The 26,982-nt window shown below is 44.8% G+C and overlaps 1 protein-coding gene across 1 annotated transcript in view; it reads left to right on the top strand.

The window, feature by feature from the left end:
- Positions 1 to 24,284, top strand: part of TSKU (tsukushi, small leucine rich proteoglycan) — a 63,470-nt gene extending 39,186 nt beyond the window's left edge. Inside the window, exon 2 of the mRNA XM_068264690.1 lies at positions 22,935 to 24,284. Coding sequence (XP_068120791.1) covers positions 22,943 to 23,998 — 1,056 coding nt within the window. The 5' untranslated portion in view covers positions 22,935 to 22,942 and the 3' untranslated portion in view covers positions 23,999 to 24,284. The remainder of the gene's footprint in view (positions 1 to 22,934) is intronic.
- Positions 24,285 to 26,982: the final 2,698 nt, after the last annotated feature.

Here is a 26,982-nt window from a genome sequence, read left to right as displayed (position 1 = left end):
ACATTACAGCACATATACATTACATTATACACACACACACAAGGATGCGGCGGGCTCGGATGATTCCCAAAAGATTTATTGCTAAAAACGACCGGGAGTCGGCCTGCGGTGTATGTGCAGCTGACAGATCTCTCTCCGATCAGAGTCAATTAGAGAGCAATTTGTCTCTTGGTTGAATCTGCCCATCATCGCTATGGCTACCTTTTGCTTGCAAAATTGTTCATAAAGCCTTAAAGGGAACCTTAACTGAGCGGGATATGTATGTTTCCTTTTTAACAATACTAGTTACTTGTCGGTCCTGCTGATTTATTTGGCTGTAGTAGTGTCTGTATCACACACGTGAAACAAGCATGCAGCTAATCCAGTCTGACTTCAGTCAGAGCACCTGATCTGCATGCTTGTTCAGGGGCTGTGGCTGAAAGTATTAGAGACACAGGCTCAGCAGGAGAGTCAGGAAACTGGTATTATTTTAAAAGGAAAAATCCATATCCTTCTCAGTTTCGGTTCCCTCTAAACTTTTGAAAGATCTTCTTAGTTTTCCTTTGAATTCTCTGTAAATGGCGAGTCTTCCCCAAGGTGGCTGGTCTCTCCCTAAACACAGAATTCCCGGGTTTGTTTTCTCTTTTCTTTTTTTTTTTTTTCCCCCTTCTTCCAAGAATTGGCCCAGCTTGGTGAAGCCCATCAGGTGGTGATAAATTCCTTTATTTTGTCTTGAGGCTCTAGCAGGGCCGGTACCATAAGGCATTGTAGGCTGGTGTCTACAGGCGCCTGATGATGGAAAGGCAGCTCACACCTCTCCTCTAGTCCCTCCCTCCTTCCCTATGCAGAGTCCTGATGACAGTGTAAATGAGAGGTTACTCACCCAGCTCTCAGTATTCCACTGACAAGATCTCCCTTCAGTCAGGGGCACCTCCAGCTACTTAATACTGAGGTTCCTCTAGCTATCTAATACTTGGGGCAACTCTAGCTACTTTAGTATTAGGTAGCCAGAAGTACCCGCAATACTAAGGGGCATCTGAAGCTACCTATGACTGGCAAGGGAGGTAAAGAAGAATGACAGCTGGGCCAGCCAACTTACTCGCAGTGCAGCGGGGGTTTATACGTTCATGGAAGGCGGAGTCTAGGGTGCCAGGACATCCTTGCCTATAGGCTCCTGTGAGGTAAATCCGGACATGGGCTCTAGTTTAGGCTCAGGGAAGGAGACAAGTAATGGGTTTATTGATCCTGCTGGCTGCCATTTTATCACCTTTCTTGTGTGACAGGTTATAGAGGTGTAAGTAAACGCATTGGCGACAATGAGGGCAGTGCTGTGTGACCTGCACGTTAACCCTTGTGCTTGTGAAATCCTCCCAGGGTGTCCGTAAACATTGCCAGGAGTAAATGATGGACACAGATGTCTGTGGATCAACAAAGGGACCCCTGTACATGCACACCAAACCTATAACTCTCTTTTAGCCACCCTGGCGGTTTGATTTTTTTTGCAGAGCTCGGCCGCGGGTGGTTTTTTTTTTTTTTTTTTTTTTTTTTAAATCATGTAGCTAGCCTAGCGCTAGCTGCACGATTCCCCTCTCCCTGCGGCATCCCGCCCACCCCTCCGATCGCCGCCGGCGATCATACTCAACAGGTAATCCTGCTCTGAACGGGATTTCCTGTTAGGGCTTCCCTCATCGCCATGGCGACGATCGGAATGACGTCAGGGGGAGTCCCGATCCTCCCCATAGCGCAGCCTGGCGGTGACTGGCCAGGCTGTGCTGAAGGTCTGGGGGGGCCCTCTTTCGCGGCGCGTTCGGCGGCGATCGAATTTAACACGCAGTTAGCAAAGTGCTAGCTGCGTGTTTTTAAAAAAAATTATTAAAAAAAGACCCACCAGGGGCTGAGATATCCACCGTGGCGGTAATGGATGAGCTGAGCTCATCCGTAACGCTAAGGTGGTTAAAGCACTGCAAAGCTAGCCATACATCTATCGATGATTGACCAATTCAACAAAGAGACAGATCTCTCTCTGATTGAATTTGATTAGAGAGAGATCTGTTGGCTGCCCATACACCACATGCAGATTCCCAATCGATTTCAGCATGAAATCTCCCAGGAATCTGCCACATCTGCTGCCTCGCCGCTGCCCCCTAGTGTATGAATGTGCCCCCGTTGTGTGCATTTATACATGACCTGTTCTGTGTGGAGGTGCCCATCTGTCTTCTGAATCCGCTCTTCCGTTAGCGGTATACACGTATGGTGCATTTGTGGCGGGGGGTTTTGTTGCGTCTGTCGCTCGTCCCGATTTCACTCGCTGTTACCAGCGCGCACCTGATCAACCTCTTGCAGCGTGTCCGACGGACATGTGACCAATTTTGGCCTGAATTGGTCGCATTTTTGATCGGGCATGTCGATAACTACCACCTCAGCTGACTATCAGGCGTGTATGGCAACCGATGACCAACCAACGAGCGATCCGCTGGACGGATGAACTCCACCCCAGCGATGCCGATTCCATTGTTTGCGCCCGCCACATGACGTCAGGCATGTGCCGCTGTTGCCCCCCACCCCCTGCATAGCAACACTGTGTCGTCCGCTACACCGCTGACGCACGTTTGTGCAGCACGGCCCAGCGATGTCACCCAAGGGGATCAGATACTGATACCCGATGGGTAACATAAGTAGGTAGTGTGTGGGTAGGAACACACTAGGCAGAAACGCTAGCATTGCGTAAAACGCTAGTGTTAACGCGCATAATGTAAGTCAATGGGCCGCATGAAAAACCGCTTTTGTTTGCGTTCTGCAATATGTGTCTTTGCAGCGCAGAACTTGCTGGATATTTTTCCAAAACGCACCTAATGTATGTTGTTGAATTTTTGTATGTAAACCAAGTTTGATGTTTCTGCATATCAGAAACGCATACAAAATGCACAAAACCACACTTGCGATTCATATGTGCAAAACACAAATGCAGTAAATCGCATGTGAGAAATCCAAACGCACTTCATTATGACAACACACAAACGCATATGCAGCAAAACGCAAACTTTCACGCACCGCCTAGTGTGTTCCCATCCTGTATGCGGTCTAAGATTTCCGATTTATGTACAGGCAAACAGAGGAGCCTAAAGGATAAGTCAATAAAAACTGGGGGAGGCCGAGGTGGATTTCCCTCCTCCAAGTAGACACAACAAACTGTTGATAGAGTTCAAAGAAATATTTATTTACACCTCCAGAAAGTGCAACGCGTTTCGCAGGCATATGCCGCTTCCTCAGAATATGAGCTTAGCATAAAACTCATGCAGGTCTAGTACAAAGCAAAACGCCTCTGACAGACCCATGAGTTTTATGCTCAATTCATAGCCTGTGGAAGCGGGATTTGCCTGCGAAATGCATTGCACTTTCTGTATATATGTAAATAAATATACATATATCTGACATGGCGGATTTTATCTTTCGGATCCATCTATCGCACTGAAAATTGTACCATGTGTATTAGGCATTAGATTTCCGATTGGCTGCTTTGGGAAACTGCTCCACAGTTGTCCCTTTGGCAGCTGCATTGATAGATCAGTCACCTCAGCCCTTGTGTATTGTTTATACTTTTCTTGTTTTGGTGTCTCCCTGTGTGTAAAAGTTTCCATGCACAGAAAGTACTTGCAATACGCAGGTATGTGTCAGAGTTCATAGCTGTCAGCGCCTGTAAATTCCTTTACTGCAGAAACGTCATCAGCAGAGCCGGGTAAATGAGCTGTGCTAAACCTCCCAGAACTCTCCCCAAATGACTCAGTCTTCTTTACGGAAGACAAAAACCTTTCAGCTCTGCTGTATGTGATGGCAAGCAGGGCTGTGTCTCTGCAAAGGCTGCACCGGCATAGGTCAATACTTCACAGCCTTTATTCGGATATGACACACAGCATGAGGTGGAGTAGAGATTGGTACTCTTGCCTTGTAGCGGCGGATCCCCGGTTCAAATACCATCCAGGACACTATCTGTACTGAGTTTGTATGCTCTCCCCAGGTCTGTGCGGGCTTTCTCTGGGCACTCTGGTTTCCTCCCACATCCCAAAAACATACAGATAAGTACATTGGCCCAGTCCACTTCATCGTCAGCATTCCATTGCAACAGAATGCGGTGCTAGCCTGCAAGCTAGCAACGTGTCTGCAGACTCTGGGCTCCAAACTGTGTCTCAATGGATTGAGTCCTGATCTTTCCCAGGCGACACTCCTCACACGTGTATGAGGATTTACCTGAGGGGGGCAGGAGAGGGGAGATAATAGCAGGGTTGTTGTCGGTACAAAAAAATCATCTGACTACTCAATTTATGAAACCATGACTCCAGGTACCCAAATTTAGACTAAGGCCTCATTCACATTAGGCAATGCAAATGGCCGTGCATCGGAACGTATTCATTACAGTGAATGGGATCAGCAATGTGCTTTGGCAAAAATGCGTGCAGCAGTGCAATAGCGCATCGCACTGCTACACAGCGCGCACAGTCTGAACCAGGGCTGTGGAGTTGGTACAAAAATCTTCCAACTCCGACTCCCGACTCCTCAGTTTATGAAACCTCCGACTCCAACTCCGGGTACCCAAAATTGCTCCGACTCCTCTACTCCGACTCCTTAGTCTAATACTTACCAAGGCTGTGGATTTTGTACAAAATTATCCGACTCCCGACTCCTCAGTTTATAAAATCACCGACTCCAACTCCACAGCCCTGGTCTGAACGTCAGAAGTGTTGTCTATGCACTTCTGATGTTCTTGCTGATCGCACACCATATGCGCTGCTGAAATGCGCACGGCAGCACATATCGGGTGAACGAGGCCTAATGCTGGGAAAACGCCATACGTTTTTTCGCCAGATGGATGGTTCGATAGATAATTTACGAATTGTCCAAGCTTATTTTTGATTTTTTTTCTGAACGATTTCTCATAGAAGTGAATGATAAAAGATAAGAGAATCGATCGGCAAAACGAATTGAAAATCGATCAGGATGGAAAATCATCCATAAAAACGCATTGTGTATTCCGGCATAATACTTACCATGGCTGCGGAGTCGGTACAAACATCATCTGACTCCCAACGCCTCAGTTTTTGAAACCTCCGACTCCATGTACCCAAAAATAACTCCTGGACTCCTCTCCACAGCCCTGCATAATAGATTGCTGACAAATTAATTAAATTTCCACACCTTTATTGGCCATTGTTTTTGCTTGAATGGTTAATGGCATTACTGATCCTTTCTCTCTCATTCAGGGTCTTCCTGATGGTAAAACTATTGTTCTTTTGTCCTGCCTGGAGTACAGGCTGCAGATAACAGTATCTTCTGTAGAGATATCCAGATCCTCTGTAATCTCTGAGGGCATGTGCTGCCTGTGGGGGGGCAGGAGGAGGATGTGGCCTTCCTGCACTGAGGAATGGGATTAGTGGTGGTCTGTAAACATAAGCAGCCAGCTGACCACTTAAAGATGCAATTGGTTAAATTACCACATTGCAGTATTCAAGTCTCTATCAGATACTGGCTGAGGCCTGGCACACACTACAAATCGTTAGTAATTTGTGTTAAGGTCCGTACACACGCCGGACTTTAGGCAACGACGGGTCCGTCGTTACCTCCCGCTGGGTGGGCGTGCCAGCGACAGTCCGGCGTGTGTACGCTCTGTCGTCAGACTGATACGGCTGTTTCTGAGCGATCCGCCCGTATCAGTCTGACGACAGAGCGTACACACGCCGGACTGTCGCTGGCACGCCCACCCAGCGGGAGGCAACGACGGACCCGTCGTTGCCTAAAGTCCGGCGTGTGTACGGACCTTTAGCCTTTTGCAAGCAATTTTGGGAGCAATTTCCCTGCTCCTATACGATTTATTAGAATGGAAATGCTCCCAAAATGCTGCATGTCCTGCGATTGGCATTTCCTTAATCGGTATCGCTCTAGCGGAATCTGTGCCATCCATTTACATTGGCAGAGCATTTAGGGAAATCACTAGCGATTGAAAGCGCTCCCTAATCGCTCAAAAAAAACGCTCTAATCAGTTTCAGGCCTGAGGCCAGAAATCCACTAGGAGTGATTTCTAATCGCTAGTGATTTGAAAAAGCTCTTGCTAATGCAATGCTATGGGGGATTTTTATAAAATCACATCCTTCCAGTGGGATCACACCCATAGCATTACATTAGCAAGAGCTTTCAAATCACAAAGCGCTCAGAAAATCACTCCTAGTGGGTTCCAGGCCTGAATGTGATTGAGATTGCCCAACTAGGTATCAGTGAAATACAGATCGGGGGCGGGGCAAGAGTGCTGATAGACTGATGGTCCATAGCATTGCACCGCGCCGGACAGTGCGGTACGATTGATTTTCAATTTTTTTAAAACATTTTTTGGAAGGGAATCCGTTGTTTTGGAACATTGGGTGGAATTTTGATTATTATTATTTATTATTTATTGTATTTATAAAGCACCAACATATTACACAGCGCTGATGGCCAGCTTTATCCGTGTCCAACGTGGCAGGATTTTCTGTTGTGCACCTGGGACTGTAAATGCGATGAAATCTCTCCAGTTGTAATGCAGACGGCAATAAAAATCTGGTTATGGTTCTTAAACCATACATCCGAGAAGCTGTAAAAAAAAAACAAAAAAAAACAAAAAAACGTATCTGCTGCCAAGTCGGATTCTTCTGCACGTGTGCCTCGCGGCGGGAGCACTCTCTTAGCTCTGGAGTGTGATCCCGAGAGCCACTTGGCACAACCACGCATGCGCAGAAGATCCCGACCTGACCGCAGGTTGTGATATTCCACTTGGGAGCCCTGGCTGACAGCAGATCCATGGATGGGACCTAACAGACTAACGCTCTCCTCCTCCTCCGAGTCATTCCAGGGCTGTCCCCTCCACAAAACTATTCACCAGGGCTTGTCGGCGACGCCCGCATGCGCGGCAGCACAGAATCACTTAGGCTTGCCTATTTCCGCCCAAAGCTTCAGCAGGTCTGTTCTCCTGCTTAGGCAAGTGCGCATTGGTGGTCCCTGCTCTGCAACAGTTTGGTGGAGGAGGATGAGGGATCCCTCGGGAGGATCTAGAGGCTTCCACCTCCAGAAGTCACATCTTAAACCATCAGCCAGAACGATCATTTGTGGTGATCACTGTGGGGTGGCAGTGACACTTGACTTGACCGAGCAGTATGTATTGTCCTCTCACAGGGCTGTGGAGTTTGAAAATGTTTGCGGACCTGGTGTCGGTGGCTTCATAAACTGAGGAGTCGGAGATGGAGTCGCATGATTTTTGTACCCCCTTCATAGCCCTGCAAGGGCTGTGGAGTCGCAGCCGAGGAGTTGGAGCAATTTTGGGTACCTGGAGTCGGAGGTTTCATAATCCGACTCCAGGTAGCCCTGGTGCCTTAGGTCAAAATGACCAGAAAATCTGCTGTAGCCCATTGCTTGCCACCTTTGGTGCAGAAGATAGGGATACTTGTACAAACCTCAAAGTGTTGACCAACACTATCAAAAATGATCAATTTAGCCACCTTTTTGAAAAGTTCATCCACAGTTCATCATTAAATACACACTTGTGCTTTCTTAATCTAAACAGGACCTGAGTTGGAGAGTGGATTTGCAATTTCAAGTGGAGGGGTCATAGGATTGAAATACTGAAGGTGACCTATTGAGTGGATAGTAGGCACCAGGGTTGGACTGCACATACCTCATTTATCTTCATGTGCACCAAAAGAGCCCTCAAGACATGGTGATTAAAATGCTAATGGTGGCTTTCACATTCTAAGCTGGAGCTTTGCTACACCACCCCCCTCCATGCAGAGCTCATATCCCTTCCCCCTTGAGCCAATAGATAAGAAGCTCACATTGCAGGTGGGTGTGGCAGAGCTACAACTTTCACAGAGGTGTACATGAGGTTCTGTAGACAAGACACTCCTCGGTCAGCCTTGGTGATTGCCGCATCTCTTGAAGGCCAGTCCTGGTAAGTGTTGTATCCATGGCTCTGGTTGACTCTTGAGAACAGATTTAGCTGGGATGGAACCAGAGATAATTGGGGAAAGTGGACAGTGCTTGACCTCTGAAAACCAGGCAGGAAGCCACAAATATTTCCAGAGAAGATAGGAGGCTTGGGAAATGACCTGTGGAATATTCCACCATTACGAATGTTTTCTTACTTGGTTATTTTTAGCTGTTTCATTTAAATTGCTATTTTTAGCATGCAACATTTTTGGTTTGTTTTTGCACAGAGGAGGTGGGGAATTCTGCAAATATTACCACGATCCTGATGTATATTAAACTAGTCATTATGCCCGTAGGTGTGCACTGTGCATGTGCGGCCATGCACGGCAGTGGCCCTGCGTGCATGCGCCCACTACGGCACCAAGCAGCACGCACATACGTTGGATGCAGTTTCTATAATATAGGATTCTGCACTTCTAACTTTGTAGCTCGCCCTAAAGCAATCCTTGTAGCCACAACAGTCAGCAGATTTTCCCTCACAGCTGGGTCTGTAGTCCTCATTAGGGTTGGATTTAAAGGACAGCCGAAGTGAGAGGGATATGGAGGCTGCCATATTTATTTAATTTTAAACCGTACACATTTTTTTTTTTTTTTTTTGCTGATTGCGTTTTGCAATTCTCATTCTAGTTGCAATCATCGCGCTCCATAGGATTCCTTGTGCAGCAGCACTTTAATGTGCGAATCACAGGCGCCAGAGTGTGAATTCAGCCTTATACTTCTACTATAAGCATGCAGATCAGGTGCTCTGACTAAAGTCTGACTGGATTAGCTGCATGCTTGTTTCAGGTGTTTGATCCAGACACCACTGCAGCCAAAGCGATCAGCAGGACTGGTATTGATCAAAAGGAAATAAATATGGCAGCCTCCATATATCTCTCTCACTTCAGGTCCCCTTTAAAAGCAGGACAACGTTCAGATGAAGAAGGCACTGTGATCATGTTTTTCTTATCTTTGTGACGTGTTTGTTTAATCCCAGATTTCCGGATGCAATCGGTGTGCGCAATTTGTGTTTCTTGGTGCAGAACGGGGGAGGGAGGGGGCAGTTGAGGTAACCTAACTGCAAATGTCGGAAAAATGCACCATGCGCTACCTTTGTGATTGGGTGTAAAACGGGTAGCACTACTCTGTGATTACTGTGACTATTGTGGTGGCTGGATAGTGTAATGGTTAAGGGCTCTGTCTCTGACACAGGAGATCAGGTTCGAATCTCGGCTCTGCCTGTTCAGTAAGCCAGCACCTATTCAGTAGGAGACCTTAGGCAAGTCATCCTAACACTGCTACTGCCTATAGAGCGTGCCCTAGTGGCTGCTGCTCTGGTGCTTTGAGTCCGCCAGGAGAAAAGCGCAATATAAATGTTATTTGTCTTGTGGCGCCCTAGCAATCGGGCATGTGCTTTGAAAATCTAGTCGAAAAGCATGCAGAGTAGTAGTACCTGAAGTCTTTTTAAAAGTCAAACTTTTCTGAATCTGAGAAACCGGAATAGTTCAGTATACTTGAGATAATGTTCCTTTATAAATGCATAAGGGATGTGCCAAATTGGGCCTCTGAATCGGTAAGCCTCTGGATGGCTTCCTGGATTCTGCTTCAGCCTACGATCCATTGTAGGGACCCTCTTTACCTAAGCGGCAGCTCAGACCGAGCCAGATGTGTCTCCTTTGGCCACCTTTCCAGGATTGGGTTGTGCGTAAAGTCTGCGGACCATTCATAGGCTTTCTATCCACTAACAAGATGGGTATTTTTTTTGGGGGGGGGGGGATTGATTTCCGATGCCCTTTAAAATGCAAAGGAGTCTTTGACCAATTGACGGGATCACTGTTCAGTTCTGAAGTGCACATTGGCCCGTTCTGAAGTGCACATTGGCCCGTGTGTATCGTCCCTGTGGATTTCCAAGTTATTAGGCTGGGTACCCACTTGAGCTGGACGTCAAGCGCCCAGCTGAAGAAGACAGCGTAGTGCCCCCTTCTATGGTCCGTTGTGGTACTGGTGGTGCACGCAATTTATGTATAGGTTATGGAAACCCATGTGCTCTCACAGCAAAATCGAAGACCACACAAAGACGATCAGCCTCGTGAAGTCGCACAACCCACGCGATATAGGCTGGCAGCCACGTGGAGCGCTAATGCGGAGACATTTGGTCGCGTCATCAATCGGGCATGCTTGCTGCGGCCCTGATTTTTATCTGATTCGATAATTATCTAATCGGTTGGTCGATGCGGCGCAAAATTTGGCAGATGTGTGGTTAGCTTTAAGCCCCATCTACACGATACGATTTTTTGTGCGATTTTATTTACAATCCGATTTAAATCAGACATGTCCGATCGGGATTCGATTTGATTCAATTTATTTTGCCATTGTTTTGCGATGGCAAATTTAATCGAATCCCGACCGGATATGTCGGATTTAATCGGATTGTAAATAGAATTGTAATCGAATCGCACAAAGAATCGTATTGTGTAGATTGAGCTTTAATACTGGGCATACACGTGTCGACCCAGCGGCTTGATTAGCTGCCGGATCGACTCCCGCCGCCGTTCGGATCGATTCCCGCTCGTCCCCGCGGGCGCTTCCTTATCTTCCGCTCGACTCCCCGTTATTGTCCGCCCGCGGGGATGGAGTGGGGAATCGATCCGGTGGGTCATCGGACCTGTCGGAAATGATCAATCGAGCCATCAGCGGCTCGATTGATAAGGGCGCATCGACCCGTGTATGCCCAGCGAAAGGTCCTTTTGGAATCCTTGAGATGCTCTGACTTGCTGCTGGTCCATCAGATAACAGCCCATTGTCTCTCACAGAGCCGGTATTTACGCATGACCCTCAAATCAGTCAAATCACATTTGATTCGGTGGTCTCTGACAGCGGAGTGCTGAATGACCTCTCTGAGGCATCTGTGAGATGCTGGCGTCTGTTGGTCAGCAGGATAATACTATATTGTACTCCCTGAAGCCTCATGCACACACTTGACTAAAGTCAGCTGAAACACAAACGACTGCTACAGCCAATAATCAGGCGTGTGTACAAAAGGAGGAGGCAGTCCTATTGTTGATCGCACATGCAAAAAACATGCAAATTGCATCGCATACAGTTTTTTTTTTATGCATGCAACAACTAAAATAAAGCATCATGGCTGAAAAACCGCACAACTCAGCACCTAGTGGAAACAGGCCCTAAAACCTTTGAATATGTAAAACTTTCACATATTGCAATATACTAGGAGCCCTGCTATAAACAGTTCAAACTTTGTTTTCACTACACACAATAGGCGTGGTTGGGTTTTCTCCCTTCACTAGTCTGAAGGATACATGAGACTAAAAAATGGGCAGCACATAGTGGTTAGCGCTCTCGCCTTCTAGCACCGGTTTGAACCCAACCCAAGCGCGTTGCACAAGGGATCAAGTACTGATTTCTGTGGGTGACAGCAACTCTCTGTGTGTGTATACACCTTAAAGGATACCCAAAGTGACAGGGACGGATCTAGACAAAGTTGCGCCTGGGGCAAGGTCAGATTTTGGCACCAAAACAGCGCCTAATGGTCAGGTTTTGGCACCTAAATTGCAATTACCCATCCAAATTTTGCCACCTTTTTAAGAATTCAACAAACTGCGCCTGGGGCAAGAGACCCGCCTGAACATCCCCCCCCCCCCCCCCCCCCCGATCCGTCCATGCAAAGTGACATGAGATAGACATATGTATGTACAGTGCCTAGCACACGAATAATTAGGCTGTTCCTTTTTTTTTTTCTTATCCGGAAAAAGTTAAACATCAGGTATGTAAGTGGCCGACTCAGGCCGGAAAATCACTTTCCTAGCAGAAAATTGCTTCTGAGAGCAGGAAAGTGATAAAAATGGTCACAAGTTCATAGATTTTAGCTCTGGCATACTTCAATGAACGTGTCATTGAGCAAAAACAATAAAACAGTAAAAACGTAACCACTTAACGACCGCCTAACGCCCATAGGCGTCGGCAGGTCGCATGTGGTTTCCCATGGAAACGGTAGTTCGAGCGGCCTTTCCATGTCCGTTCATGGAGGGTGTCTCAGTGAACAGCCTGCGAGCCTCCGGTCGCGGCTCGCAGGCTAAATGTAAACACGCGGGGAAGAAATCCCCGGTGTTTACATCATACGGCGCTGCTACGCAGCAGCGCCGTAAAGGAGATCGGCGATCCCCAGCCTCTGATTGGCCGGGGATCGCCGGCATCTGATAGGCTGAAGCCTATCAGAGGCAGTGCAGGACGCATCGCTGTCCTGTGCCGCCCAGGGGAAGGAGGGGAGGGACGGAAAGAGAAGGAGGCCCGATATCTCTGCGCTACAAAAAGTGTGGGGGGGGGGGGGAAGTCTGGTCGGCCCGGGCTATTACACGATCTGTGCGGTGGGCTGGAGAGCCCACGCAGCACAGATCTGCGCAGCATAGCCTGGTCCTTAAGTGGTTAAAGTAAATTTAAACATAAAACTGTGGAATATCTTGAGTCATTTTTTTAGGAGAAGGAAGATGGATACAATTGTTTGTTTAATTTGTTTATTTTTGGCTCGGGTGTCCTTTAAAGGACAACTCTGAGAGGGATATGGAGACTGCCATATTTATTTCCTTTTAAACAATTCCAGTTTCCTGGCTGTCCTGCTGACCCGCTGCCCCTAATGCTGGGAATACACGGCTCGATTTTTTTTAAGCCATCAAGATGGCTCGATAGGCAATTTCCGACATGTCCGATCTCCTGCCCGATCTTTTCGCCACTCAATTCCGGATTGAAGTAAATGGAAAAAGATAAGAAAAACGAGCGGAAGATAAGTGAATTGACTGCGGAATCGAGTGGCGAACGATCGAGCGGCATAATCGAGCCGTGTATGCCCAGCATAATACAGCATAATACTTTTAGCCATAAACCCTGAACAAGCATGCAGCAGATCAGTTGTTTCTAACATTGATTAGATTAGCTACATGCCTATTGCTGGTGTGATTCAGACACTACTGCAGCCAAATAGCTCAGCAGGGCTGCCAGGCAACTGGTATTGTTTAAAAGGAAATGAGTAAGACTGCCTCCATAATCATTTCACTTCAGTTGTCCTTTAAAGTGGATCCGAGATAAACTTTTACTTATTGCATAATTATGTTTTTCATATAGTTTATAGGGCATTCCTCAAGCCAAATACTTTTTTTGTTTTGTTTTAATACTCTAATTCCCTATAAACTAAAAAAGCCACGCCCACAGCTTTTTCAGAGAGCCTTGGCACTCAGTCCCAGGTAGCAAGGGCTTATGGGAGATAAGTCTGGGCAGGAGGAGGAGGTGACTAGCCAGAGATTTCAGAGGCAGAAGGGAGGTGGAGAGCAGAGTGAATTTGTCACAGGCAGAGAGCTGGAGATGCTATCAGCTTTGCCTGTGTGTAATGTTTACAAACAACATGGCTGCTGTCATTGTATCACAGGAAGAAATAATCATATTCTGTTGAAGCTGTTTGCAGCTAAATTTGCTGTGTAAACTATCTAAACTTTAGATAAGATATATAGACAAGTTATAGATCGTTTTTCATCTCAGACCCGCTTTAACTCTGACAAACCTGTTGGAGATTGAATACTGCAGCATGGTGACCTGACCTGATGCTACTGAAGCAATCTATTTATCGATCACAGCGTGACTGAACAAAGTTCTGTGGAGCTTTAAAGGTTACCGGCCTATGTACAGCTACCACTTGTCACAGATTCACTTTTGAAAGCCAGTTTCCACAAAGGGAATTTCCTAAAAGCTCTGAAACCATAAACGCTCAGTTACTGTCTCTGTAGATTTCTGGTAGTCTTGCCCTTTTCAGTTCTGAAGCGCTCAGGTGTTTGTCTAACCCCTGCGAGTGTCGGCTTTGATCTGGGCCAGTGTTGTGCATTCCAGGCATAGTTTCCTCTGGGGAAGCCTCTGCTGCTAATGATACTGACTCTGGGTAAATTTAGCCCTGGTGGAATCCTGCCTGGGCTGGTCTCTGACACCAATTAACACTCTGAGAATCTGTCTGCTGGCTGAGGGGAGAGCTGTACATCTGCTGGGAGAATTAGGTGTGAAATGCTGAACAGGTTTCACCTCATAAATGAAATTAGCGATCACCTCACACCTCTGTAGGATAACAAAGTCCTGTAATTGGAGGCTTTGTAGACTGGGTGGCATAGTGGTTATCCCTCTTGCCTTGCAGCAGTAGGTCCCTAGTTCTAATCTCAACCAGGGCACTATCTGCATGGAGTTTGTATGTTCTCCCCTTGTCTGAGTGGGTCCCCCCGCCCCCCCCCCCCACATTTCAAAAACATAGATTATTTAATTGGCTTCCCCCTACATTTGCCCTAAACTATGGTACATACATAGACATATGTGGTGTAGGCATTAGATTGTGAGCCCCTGTGAGGGACAGTTCTTTGCATTTCCCATTTTAACTGTGGCTATTTTGAAGCCAGTCCTGATGTCATTTCCTCCTTTTACTCTCCTCTGCTTGATTGTGTATGCATTGCCCGCCCTCCACAATAGAAAGTGCATTGTCTCAGCAAGAGAAATATATTGGCCAATCAGAGAGGAACAGAGGTGTGGGACAGTGGGAGGGGAAAACAGGAGGGAAAGAGGCTTCAGCCAATCAGGCTGCATTAGTTAAGTCTGAGGGGAAAGTAGAGAAGCAAATAAGGACAACCCAGCATGCCCTGCAACTTCCTTTTTGTGCGCACCAAATAAGAGTCAGGTAAAGTGGGGAATAATCATTTATCAACAAGAAAAGTAATAGTGATTTTAACTTTTGCCTGGTTGGCATCCTTATTACTTGTTTACCAGATAAAAATAAAGAATTGATTTTATGCCCGACAGTTACACTTTAAAAGGAATCTCTGTCCAAAAGATTTGATCAGTCGCTCAATTTTGATCAAGTATAGATCAGACGGGATGGAAAACAGCATGAGAGGTGGTAGATTGATGGCTCGTAGTGTTGCACTGCATCTGAGAGGGCAGCACTGCGTTTTGATTGACCGTGCTCTTGTGTGTGTACAGAGCTGTATATGGGCACACAATTTGCTCAAAACAAAGCATTTACATTGGGGGGATATCGAAGGGCGGTGGCATCACAAGGCCGATTCCCGAAAGATTTCTATGCTGGGAACCTTTAACGTGTATGGCCACCTTTAGTCGGAGATGAAAAGTCGAGGTCAACTTGTTTAACGTGAGGTTAGAACAAGCGCTAAACTAAATAGAAGAGGAACTGGAGCCACTGCTGTGTTGTGAGTGTTAGTAGTTGTCAGGCAGATAGATTGACCCAGAAGATGGAAACCTCGCAATGCCTGTTCCGCCTGTATGGAGTTAGGGAATTGAGTGGGGGTGGCCGGAGATGGTCAGTGTCATGAGAAGTTGGAGAAGAGAGATTTTAGTCTCATCCACGTATAAATGATCTTGAAAGCCAAGAGTTGTTCATTTTGCCACAGATGGTGAAGGAGGTGCATATTTTGTAAATGCAAATTTTTGCAGTTTGACATTTGGGCCAATGGAATGCAAGGTTGATGATTCCAAACTGCATTCTTTATTTATTTTAATATTTTGCTTAAAATTTGCAATGCAATTAGCACCTTGTTGACCACCTTTTAAGCCGCATCTACACGCGTAGATGCGGCCGTGATGTTCCTTATCAATCGAGCCGCTGATGCGGCTCGATTGATAAGATCCGACAGGACGGATCTTGCTTCTACCGATTCCCTGCTCGCTCCCCGCGAGGGGACAACGGCAGGGAATCGAGCAAAAGATAAGCGGCGCCGGCGGAGACGAGCGGGGAATCGAATGCGGCGAGGACGCGGAAGAGGCGATCCGGCGGTTAATCGAGCCGCCGGATCGCAGCCTCATCTACCCGTGTAGATGAGGCTTTAGTGTAGATGGAGAAGAAAGGTCCAAGCATGGAGCCTTGTGGTACGCAAGACAGACAATGGGAGGTGGTGGGGGCGTCCATTACTTAATTGTAAATGCCACAAATTCATCCAATGAGCTAAAGGGTCACATCGTATGAGTCAGTTTTTTTCAATATGTTCTATGGGGAAAAAGATCTTGCATTTTGCTAAGTGTGACCCTGGCCTAAAGCCCCATCTACACGATATGATCCTTTGTGCGATTCGATTACGATTCTATTTACAATCCGATTAAATCCAACATGTCAGATTGGGATTCGATTTGCCATTGTTTTGCAATGGCAAATCGAATAGAATCCCGATCGGACATGTTGGATTTAATCGGATTGTAAATAGAATCGTAATCGAATCGCACAAATTGTATCGTGTAGATGGGGCTTTAAAGAGAACCTGTACTGAGTAAAAATATTTAAAATAAACACAAGGTAACTTTAAATGAACATTATAGAGTTACCTTGCCATCAGTTCCTCTCAGAAGCTCACCATTTTCTTCTGACAATAATCCCTTCCAGTTCTGACAACATTTTGTCAGATCTGAAATATATCAGTTGCTGTCAGTTATAGCTGAGAGGAAAACTGATGTACCAGGTAATGTCCATGTTTCCCTATGGCTTAAGTGGGCGATGTTACAGTTTAACTGTGTGCTGACCAGAAAGCTGTTGTGGGTAATGTCTATTTTCAAAATGGAGGACGGAAAATTCCCTTGATCACAGTGAACAAACAGGAAGCGGGACAGGAGAAACACTGAGGAGTAGACTACATGGAAGGTAAGTATTACTTGTGTATGCTTATTTTGACTTTTAATTTTCAGTTCAGGTTTTCTTTAAAGAGAACCAGAGATGAAGCAACCTCATGTATTTTACCTTATAAATCAGTGGGAACATGACAGTAAACACCTAATCTGCTCTTTGTTACATTGTTCTCTGTTTAATTTGCCTGTTATCACCTCTAAGATAAGAATCCCGACTAAGCAGTCGGTCTGGCTTTGCTACAGAATAATTATAGCTGAGACTGTGTTCTTTGCTGTCTTCAAGTCCAAGCCTGCCCCCTGCTGGCTTTGCTCAGGAATCATTATAGCTGAGTCATTATAGCAAAGCCAGAATCAATGCTCAGTCCGGGATTCTTATCTCAGCTAGATAACAGACACTTTTAGCAGTGAGGATGGAACAGAGAGCATGGTAAATGTTTTCTCTAATGTTCCCACTGATTTCTATGGTAAAATACACAAGGGTGCTTCGTCTCTGGTTCACTTTAAGGAAAGCCAAGAGAAGGCATGGCCTTGTATGTCTCCAGAGGAGAGGACCGTAAATGGTAACCCTGTAGGCTTGCTCTTCATCTTGGTGAAAGGCATATATCGCTAGCTAAATCATTTATTTTATCTGTATTTTTGTCCCGTGTCTATATTCACCATCAACAAATTACACCTCAGTCTACAGCATACACATAAGTATTCACACCCCGGGAGCATCTAATCCGTAGACTTATTGGGGGGCATAACTGTCCCCCAGAGAGATCAGGAAAGACTATCGGGTCACCTCTGTCTCAGGGGTTTGTAGCTTTGAGTGAGTTTTCCTGGTTATGAGGGATGAGCACATCTTATCTTCGCTCCGCTGGGAGGTCCAGAGTCTACAGCTAGCTACAGGTGAACGAGTGTGTCGCACAGCACAAGCTCGCACACCGACCTGCTGGACGCCCGCCTGGTCCTCTTCCTTCTATGGGGTGAGCACTGGAGGGAGTTGTGGCATGACTGTATCACTAAAACTGCTATAGCAGTCTCACAGCTCCACTCAAATGCTTCGTTATTGTTATGGGGAGTGGAGCGCTGCATTTATCATTGAAAGCGGACTTCTCATTGGCTAGTTTTCTGCCTAAGCGAGGATTGAAGCGCTGTGGAAGATCTCTGCGCTGTATAAAATAATTATAGGCGTGGTCAGGAATGCTGCAGCTGTTGTGGGGAAAGATACACAGGACCTCTGCTGAGTTCTGATGTAATATGTTATGAGGCTCTGTGTGGTAATCCATCATTTAAAAGAACTGTCGCAAAAATCTTAAAATTTAAAACTCATACAAATAAGCACATTTCTCCCAGAGTAAAATGAGCCATAAATTACTTTTCTCCTATGCTGCTGTCACTTACAGTAGGTAGTAGAAATCTGACATTACCGACAGATTTTGGGCTAGTCCATCTCCTCATGGGGGATTCTCAGCATGGCCTTTTATTCTTTATAAAGACATTCTTTAAAAATGATTTATACAAAGATGCTGGCCAGGTTCCCTGCTTGCTGCACGCTATTTTGGCATTTGGATGGAGCAACTGCCGCTCATTAAGTGCTTTTAAAAATAAATAAAACCTCTGAGAACCCCCCCCCCCATGAGAAGATGGGCTAGTCCAAAATCTGTTGGTTCTGTCCGATTTCTACTACCGACTGTAAGTGACAGCAACATAGGAGAAATGTAATTTATGGCTCATTTTACTCTGGAAAAAATGTACTTCTTATTTGTATGTGTTTTTAAATTTTAGGATTTTCATGACAGTTCCTCTTTAAATGTTTTTGCCTCACCTGTGAAGTGTGTACATTGCTTTCACTCTGGGTAGGTGGGGAGGGCGGATACAGGATAACAGATGTGTTGGTGGGCGCAGGTCAAGGCAGAGAGGGTTATCTTGCCCATATCGCCACCCCTGTTTTCCTAATGTTTCTGCTAATGACGGGACACATTTTTCAGAACTGTACTGCTAACCCTACTACTTAAAAACAGATTTATACGGAAGCTGCCATATGTAATTCCTTTTAAACAATACCAGTTGCCTGGCAGGCCTGCCGATCTCTCTCTGGCTGCAGTAGTGACTGAATCGCATATCTGAAACAAGCATGCAGCTAATCCAGTCAGACTTCAGCAGACCATCTAATCTACATGCTTGTTCAGGATTTAAAGGGGAACTTCAGCCTAAACAAACATACTGTCATTAAGTTTCATTAGTTATGTTAATTAAAATAGGTAATATAATCTCTTACCCACCCTGTTTTAAAAGAACAGGCAAATGTTTGTGATTTCATGGGGGCAGCCATTTTTTTTCATGAGAGCAGCCATCTTTTTGGTTGAAAGGAGGTGACAGGGTGCATGAGACACAGTTCCAACTGTCCTGTATCCTGATCGCCCCTCCCAGCTGTGTGCACCAGGCTTCAAAGCTCAAATTCAAACAATGTCAACAACAACAAAAATGCACCAAAACAGCAGAATGAGAACAGAAATCCCATCATGCTTTGCACAGCATCAGGGGAAAAATGCCCAGGCAGTTTTCTTCTGTGCAGCTAAAAATGAGGCTTGGGTGAGAAGTTCTGATGCTGTGAAACTGTTAAACACCAAGCCTTTTCAGTGCTGCTGAGTAGATTTTTAGTCTGGAGGTTCACTTTAAGGCAGGAGGCCGGGCAATCTGTATTGTTTAAAAGGAAATAAATATGGCAGCCTCCATATCCCTCTCACTTTAGGTTTCCTTTAAAGCGAACCTGACTTTAGAACTTGCTCTCTGCTGTAAGATACGCAACAAGATAATAACCTTAAAAGAAAAAAACATTTATTTTACAGCTGGTACAAATCCTGCAATACATCTGCTGTGTGTCTACTTCCTGCTTTCGTGGACCCAGACATAGGGTTAACATCCCATGTTTACCAATTAGCAGCTCTGTCATGGCAGAGGAGATTCCTGAGCAGACACAGCTGATAGATCAAATTACACTTGTGATTAGTTACAGATGAGGGGGGGAATTGGGCAGGCTAAACTCTAAATACATACAGGGTGCATTTCTCTGTTTTTCCTTTTGTCCTGTGCAAGAGTTCAGGTCCACTTAAAAACCTAGCAAAGTCCTGAGTTTACAAGGCCCTGAAAGCAGATTGCACATCACAACGTTGATTAAAGTGAACCTCCGGACTAAAAATCGACTCAGCAGCACTGGAAAGGCTTGGGGTTTCTTTAACAGTTTCACAGCATCAGAACTTTGTTTCTCTTATACAAGCCTCATTTTTAGCTGCACAGAAGAAAACTGCCCGGGCTCTTTTCCCCTGTTGCTGTGCAAAGCATGATGGGATTTCTGATGTTGTTGTTCTCGTTCTGCTGTTTTGGTGCAATTTATTTATTTTTTTTTTTTTTTTTTTTTTTTTTTTTTTACATTTTGAATTTGACATTTAAAGCCTAGTGTGTGCAGCTGGGAGGGGTAATCAGGACACAGGACAGATGGAACTGTGTCTCCTGCTCCTTGTCACCTCCTTTCAACCAAAAAGATGGCTGCCCCCATGACAAAGATGGCAGCCCCCATGAAATCTCAAACATTTGCCTGTTCTTTTAAAACAGGGTGGGCAAGAGATTATATTACCTATCTATTGTAATTAACATAACTAATGTAACTTGATGACAATGTGTTTGTTTAGGCTGAAGTTCCCCTTTAAGGCTGATGGCTGTCCCAATTCCTTTGTATGGGCACAATGAATACTCCATATTTACCCTCGTGTTTCGGGAGGTCTCTGAGAAGCGGGTGGGTAATGGTGTCACCTGCTGTGGCAGTAAAATAGTGACACTTACGGTACGGCGTATTCTTAGAGCGTCATTATCCCACCTAAACTCCCGGCTTACTGGCTAGATGACATTTTACCTATTAGGCCCGGTGCACACCAAAAACCGCTAGCAGATCCGCAAAATGCTAGCAGATTTTGAAACGCTTTTTCTTATTTTTCTGCAGCGTTTCAGCTAGCGTTTTGCGGTTTTGTCTAGTGGTTTTGGTGTAGTAGATTTCATGTATTGTTACAAAAAACGCCTGGCAAACCACTCTGAAGTGCCGTTTTTCAGAGCGGTTTGCGTTTTTCCTATACTTAACATTGAGGCAGAAACGCATCCGCAATCCAAAATTTGCAGCAGCCCGGGAGTATGCGTTTCAGCAAAACTCCTCCCGCTCTGGTGTGCACCAGCCCATTGAAATACATTACCCTAGCGGATCCGCACCCGCAAGCGGATCACAAACCGCAGCAGAACCGCTCTGGTGTGCACTAGGCCTTACTGAGGAAGAATTGGCTGTATTTGTACTCGGGCCTGCTGCGGCCGCGCCTTAATCAAGCTCGAGCGTAAAGACGTGTCTGTAGTGATGGTAACTGCCGCCTGCGGGGGGCGATCCGCCGGTCCTGAGGAAAGTCTATTTCTAGTCATGCCTGGCACTATTTCTCACACACCATGGATTCTGGCATCACCTTCCTCAGTTCATTCTCCTCACGGGACATGCCAATAAGTGTTAATAAAAGGCCAAGCACCCCCCCTCCCCCCCACGGTTACGGCGTTTCTTGCAAGCACACTTTGAATACTTATAATAGTGTACGTTTTCAATAGCCAAAATACGTTTTCAGCAAGGTTTCAAAACTTGTAATCCTGGAGTGAGTTGTTATATTGTGTACAGCGTACTGCAGAATATGTCACTGCTATATAAATACAGATGGTAGGACATTACTCTATGACAGGATTAGATTGTGAGCTCCTCTGAGGATAGTATGACTATGTATTGTGTATCGTGCTATATAAATACATATTATGGTAGATGCATTAGACTATAACTTTGGTAGGGATTGGATTTTGAGCTCCCTGAGCGAGCGCTGTTAAAAGCGCAGGAGATTTGGGCGGAGCCGGCGCCACCATAGGCCATAATAGGAATTACGACTATAGCGGTGCTCAGTGAGTAATTTGTCCACAGTCAAAAGACTGAGCTAAAATTACTTATAAAACACTGTAATTTGGCCGCTAGCAATAACTAAAAGCCGCATTAGATCATCGGCTTTATTCTACGCCCAAATCTCCCGTCGGCCATTTAACATGTATGCTCTCGGGAACAGGGCTGTGGAGTCCAAAAATCATCCGACTCTGACTCCTCAGTTTATGAAACCTCAGACTCCAGGTACCCAAAAATTGCTCCGACTCCACAGCCCTGCCTCTGAGGAAAGCTAGTGACATGACTATGTATTCTCTAAAGTGCTGCAGATTATGTCAGCGCTCTATAAATACATAATAATAGTAATATAGTAGGACATTAGACTATGACTATGGTAGGATTAGATTGTGAGCTCCTCTGAGGACAGTCAGTGACATGACTATGTACTCTGTACAGTGCTGCAGAAGATGTTGGTGCTAAGCAGACTGTCCTCAGATTCTCACAATCTAATTCCTACCATAGAACTAGTCTGTCTTATCATATGATAGTTTTTGGTTTTGTTTTTTTTGGCTTGTTGGTGGCTTCAAATAAATTTTATTGGTGGTGTGAAAATATTTCATAGAGAAAAAGGGTACAAGTAGTCCACGGTAAACGAACAAGATAGGGACTGTAGGCTCGTTCTTAACCTGAATCCGTTCTTAAGTCGTAACGCTGTTCCGTTTCTGCCCCCTTTGCTTCCAGTGCCCCCTTCTGTGCCTCTGTCTCCCCATGTGCCTCAGTTTGTCCCCCCACACCCCTTAGTGCCTGTTTGTTCCCCCCCCCCCCCCTCCACACACACTTCTTCAAACTTCCCCCACGCGGAAAAATTACGTCATCCGATGGGATCGGGTCGTTCGTAAGTCGGGCGTACGTAACCCGAGGACTACCTGTATTAAGTAAGGGTCCATATGTCTATATATGAGACCAGGGTTCGAATCTTGGCTCTTTCTGTTCAGTAAGTCAGAACCTAGTCAGTGAGGTGACCTTGGGCAAGACTCCCTAACTGCTACTACCTATAGCACGTCCTAGTGGCTGCAGCTCAGGCCGACAGCTTTTTACTTACTATTGTTAGTGATAAAAACATTGGAGAAATGTAATTTATAGCTCATTTTACTCCGGAAGAAACATACTTATTTCTACGTGTTAACATGTATTTTCAATTTTGCTATTTTTCATGATAGTGACCCTTTAAGGTCAAATGGGAATCAGTCTTATGAACAGCCAGTGGAGGACATTACACCCTTTCAACACTGTAAAAAATTGATGTGCAATTTTTGTCACTCGAGTTTTGATAATTTTAATAAGTGTTCACTTTTTGTTTTTCTTCCAGGTGTAACCATGGAGCCCTCTCTCTGGCTAAACATTGTCCTCCTCGCCAGCTTCGTTGGTGCGGACAGGTCTTGTTCCCCGGGTTGCTCCTGTGACGTTGAAACCTTTGGCTTGTTCGATAGCTTCCGCCTGATCAAAGTGGATTGTAGTGGAGTGGGCCCCCACATTCTCCCGGTGTCCTTGCCACTGGATACAACTTACCTAGATCTTGCATCAAACGGGTTTGAAGACATCAAAAAATCAGTCTTGTCTGGCCCCGGTTACACCACCCTGACCAACCTTAACCTAAGTAACAACAAAATTGTGAACATTTCAACTAACGCGTTCTCTAAATTGAGGTACTTGGAGTCCTTAGATTTGAGCCACAATCAGCTGGTCGCTCTTTCAGATCACAGCTTCTTCTATTGTCCTCTTGTAGAACTGGACTTGAGTTCTAACAGGTTGCAAGAATTAAAAATTGGAGCCTTCACCTCCACAAACAATGGAAAAGCCATCAATCTCAACCTTGCCAACAACCTGATCAGCTCGATTTCAAGAAGGCATGAGGTCGGTCTTCCAAATATTAGGATTTTGAACCTGTCTGGAAACGAGTTGCGTTCTGTTTATGGCCTCCATGGAATCCCTCTGCAATACCTTGTCTTGGATGGCAACCCCATTTCTACAATTAACGAGAATGATTTTTTGGGACTTGAAGGATTAACCCACCTATCTCTCAGCAATATGGAGGAATTGATTGAGATTGCCCCCAACAGCTTTAAAGATCTGTCAGCTCTCCAAAATCTTGACTTTTCCAACAATCCCAACCTAAAAATTCTCAGCAAAGAAGTTTTCTTTGGCCTGACCTCCTTACGAGAGTTGAACTTGTTGAATTCGGGCGTGGTGTCTTTGCCCAAAGACACACTTCGCTTTTTGCCATCGATGAAGAGCGTGACTTGGGGAGAAAGCTATCATTGTATCAAGACTGTAAAGGAAAGCCAGTTCCATTTGCAAAATGGAATGGTCCGACAGGAAGTCGTGGTCTGCCGAGACGCTCAAGGTGCTGTATCAGCACAAGATATCTTATAACTTTTTTTTTTTTTTTTTTTTGTGTACAGTGATCCTGACTTGGGAGACTAATGTGCCTTTTTTTGCAAAAAAGATTGTCAGTAATTTATTTATAATTTTTTATGAGCGATTTTTACCTTAAGAGGTCTACGTTGAATGATTCTGCCAATTTTTTACAGACTTTGATTCATAGCAATCCACTTTTGGACCGATGTCCGTTTCTGATCAATGTGTACAGACAATTTTATTCATCCGTTTATTTTTGTATGTGCGAAGCTTAATAAAGGAAGTTTACAGTTCGTTAAAATGAGGCCAAAGGAGCATTTTATTGTCGCCCCATTGGTGATGTACAATATTTTGTATTTTCTGTAATATATATATATATATATATATATATATATATATATATATATATATATATATATATATATATATATATATATATATATATATATATATATATATATATATATCATTTAAAGAAGAATTTTAACATAAAGAGGAAAAAAAATAAATACATACATTTCAAAGTGAGAAGTTAAAAATAGGAGAGATCAAGAAATTATTGATGTTCGCCATGTAATTTGTTCATGTTGTTTAACAGGAAAAAAACAGAACAACCTCCATATTCAGACTGTGGGTTCCTTTGAAGACAAATAGACAAATAACATTTATATCGCACTTTTCTCCTGGCGGACTCAAAGCGCCAGAGCTGCAGCCACGAGGACACGCTCTATAAGCAGTAGCAGTGTTAGGGAGACTTGCCTAAGGTCTCCTACTGAATAGGTGCTGGCTTACTGAACATGGCATTTTTCCAGCACGTTGTGTGTGTGTGTGTGTGTATTGGCATGCACTAAGCCTTGCAGGTTTGCTTCCATGTACAGGTAGTCCCTAGTTAAAGGGGCACTATGGCGAAAAATTGTAAAATTTTAAATCTGAGCAAAATAGACAAAAACATTTTTTTTTTCCCCCAGAGTAAAATGAGACATAAATTACTCCTCTTCCCTCCCCCCCCCCCCCCCATGAACAGATGGATTAGTCCAAAATATGTCGCTTTCTGTCCGATTTGAACTACCTACTGTAAGTGACAGCAACATAGGAGAAGAGTAATTTATGTCTCATTTTACTTTGGAAAAAACACACTTTTTTATTTGTTTATGTTTGCACATTTTAAATTTTACAATTTTTCGCCATAGTGCCCCTTTAATGACATGGCACAACATGATTGTGACAAGTGTGCCTTTTTCTATTGGTGGGTTGCAAGTTATTCAGGATATAAATAACCTGGGGAGTAAACTGTTCAAAACAATAGATACAAAAACAAACCCGGGAGACATGGATTCAAATCTCGTCTCTTTCTGTTCAATAAGCCAGCAGCTATTCAGTAGAAGACCTTGGGCAAGAGTCCCTATAACTGCTACTGCCTACCGAGCACATCCTTAGTGGCTGCAGCTCTGGTACTTTGAGTCCACCAAGAGAAAAGCACAATATTAAAGAGGAACTCCAGCCTAAACATACTATCATTAAGTTACATTAGTTATGTTAATTAAAATAGATAGGTAATATAATCTCTTACCCACACTGTTTTAAAAGATTAGGCAAATGTTTGATTTCATGGGGGCAGCCATCTTTTGGGTTGAAAGGAGGTGACAGGGAGCATGAGACACAGTTCCAGCTGTCCTGTGTCCTGATCACCCCTCCCAGTTGCTAGGCAACGAGAACATTGGAAATCCCACCATGCTTTGCACAGCATCAGGGGAAAAATGCTGTTTTCTTTGATGGGGCGGAGCTTAGCATGTGTGCAGCTTAAAATGAGGCTTAAGTAAGCAAAACAAAGTTCTGATGCTGTGAAACTTAAGGAAACACCAAGCCTTTTCAGTGCTTCTGAGTAGATTTTTAGTCTGGAGGTTCACTTTAATGTTTGTCTTCTCCTGTAAAAATCCAGGTGCATAATATAACCACATTTGGTGTGAAAAAGCCCATTGATTAACCGGGGCTGCCAACGCCATTAATCATTTGCTGTACACTATAAAGAGATACCTCGCTGGCAATATCATTGCATTTTGTGAGAAGTTAATGCCAGATTGTGTATTTTGTGGGAAACTCCTGACAGATTGTGTGTTTTGTGGGAAGCTGCTGCCAGATTACCAGTATGTGTTTTGTGGGAGGCTACTGCTAGATTTTGTCTATTTTGCTAGCAACTCCTGCCAGATTATGTGTTTTGTGGTAAACTACTGCTAGATTTATTTTTTTCCCCCTTGTAAGGGGGGGGGGGGGAGGGTGTTGCACACTACCAATAACCCTTTTTTATTAAAGTTAGCCCTCCACCATGTAGTCTGAAAAAAAAAGTCCCTTCATGCCCATGAAGTTGGACAGCACTGCATTAGGTGATCTTTGCCAGCAGCACTGTCACTGTCACAAATCTAGTTTGTGTATAGCTGCCTAACTATGTTGTTTAGGGACAGCTAAGTGATGAATGAGCCCATTGCCACTGTACATTAATCATTCCTAAGGATTAAGTAACATACAGAGCAGCATTAATAGTGTTACGGGGCTTTGGTCCATACAGGTAAGACAGTAAAGAGTCCTGGCCATACAAGCTTACAATCTAAAAGGATGTGATTTTTGTCACTGGACAGTACAGGCTACTAAAGCCAGAAAGGGCTACAAATATTCTCCACCCGAGGGAAATCCTTAGTAAATGTGGCCCATAGTGTTGTGTGAATGATCATAGGGTTGCTTTGAGGACAGCTGTTTGCAGACAGGAGAGCAGGTGAGTTGCCTGTGGGTGATATCGCCACCTGCTGGCATAGTGTACAAGGCTTCACTTGCTGCTGCCTGCAGACAAATTATCAGCTGCAGCTGTTTGACTACAGTACCTGGTTATTGAGATCCAGAGTTATTTCAAGTACGCAGAGGAGAATAAAAAAAATATTTTCAACTTTCATTCGATCATTAAGATCGAATAAACGGGAAAATCAAACGTTTTATTGTATCGTGTATGG

The sequence above is a fragment of the Hyperolius riggenbachi genome, chromosome 2 (genome assembly GCF_040937935.1).
Source record: "Hyperolius riggenbachi isolate aHypRig1 chromosome 2, aHypRig1.pri, whole genome shotgun sequence".
NCBI lineage: Eukaryota > Metazoa > Chordata > Amphibia > Anura > Hyperoliidae > Hyperolius > Hyperolius riggenbachi.
Note: the sequence above shows the minus strand (reverse complement) of the source record. Positions and strands in the feature narration are given on the sequence as shown.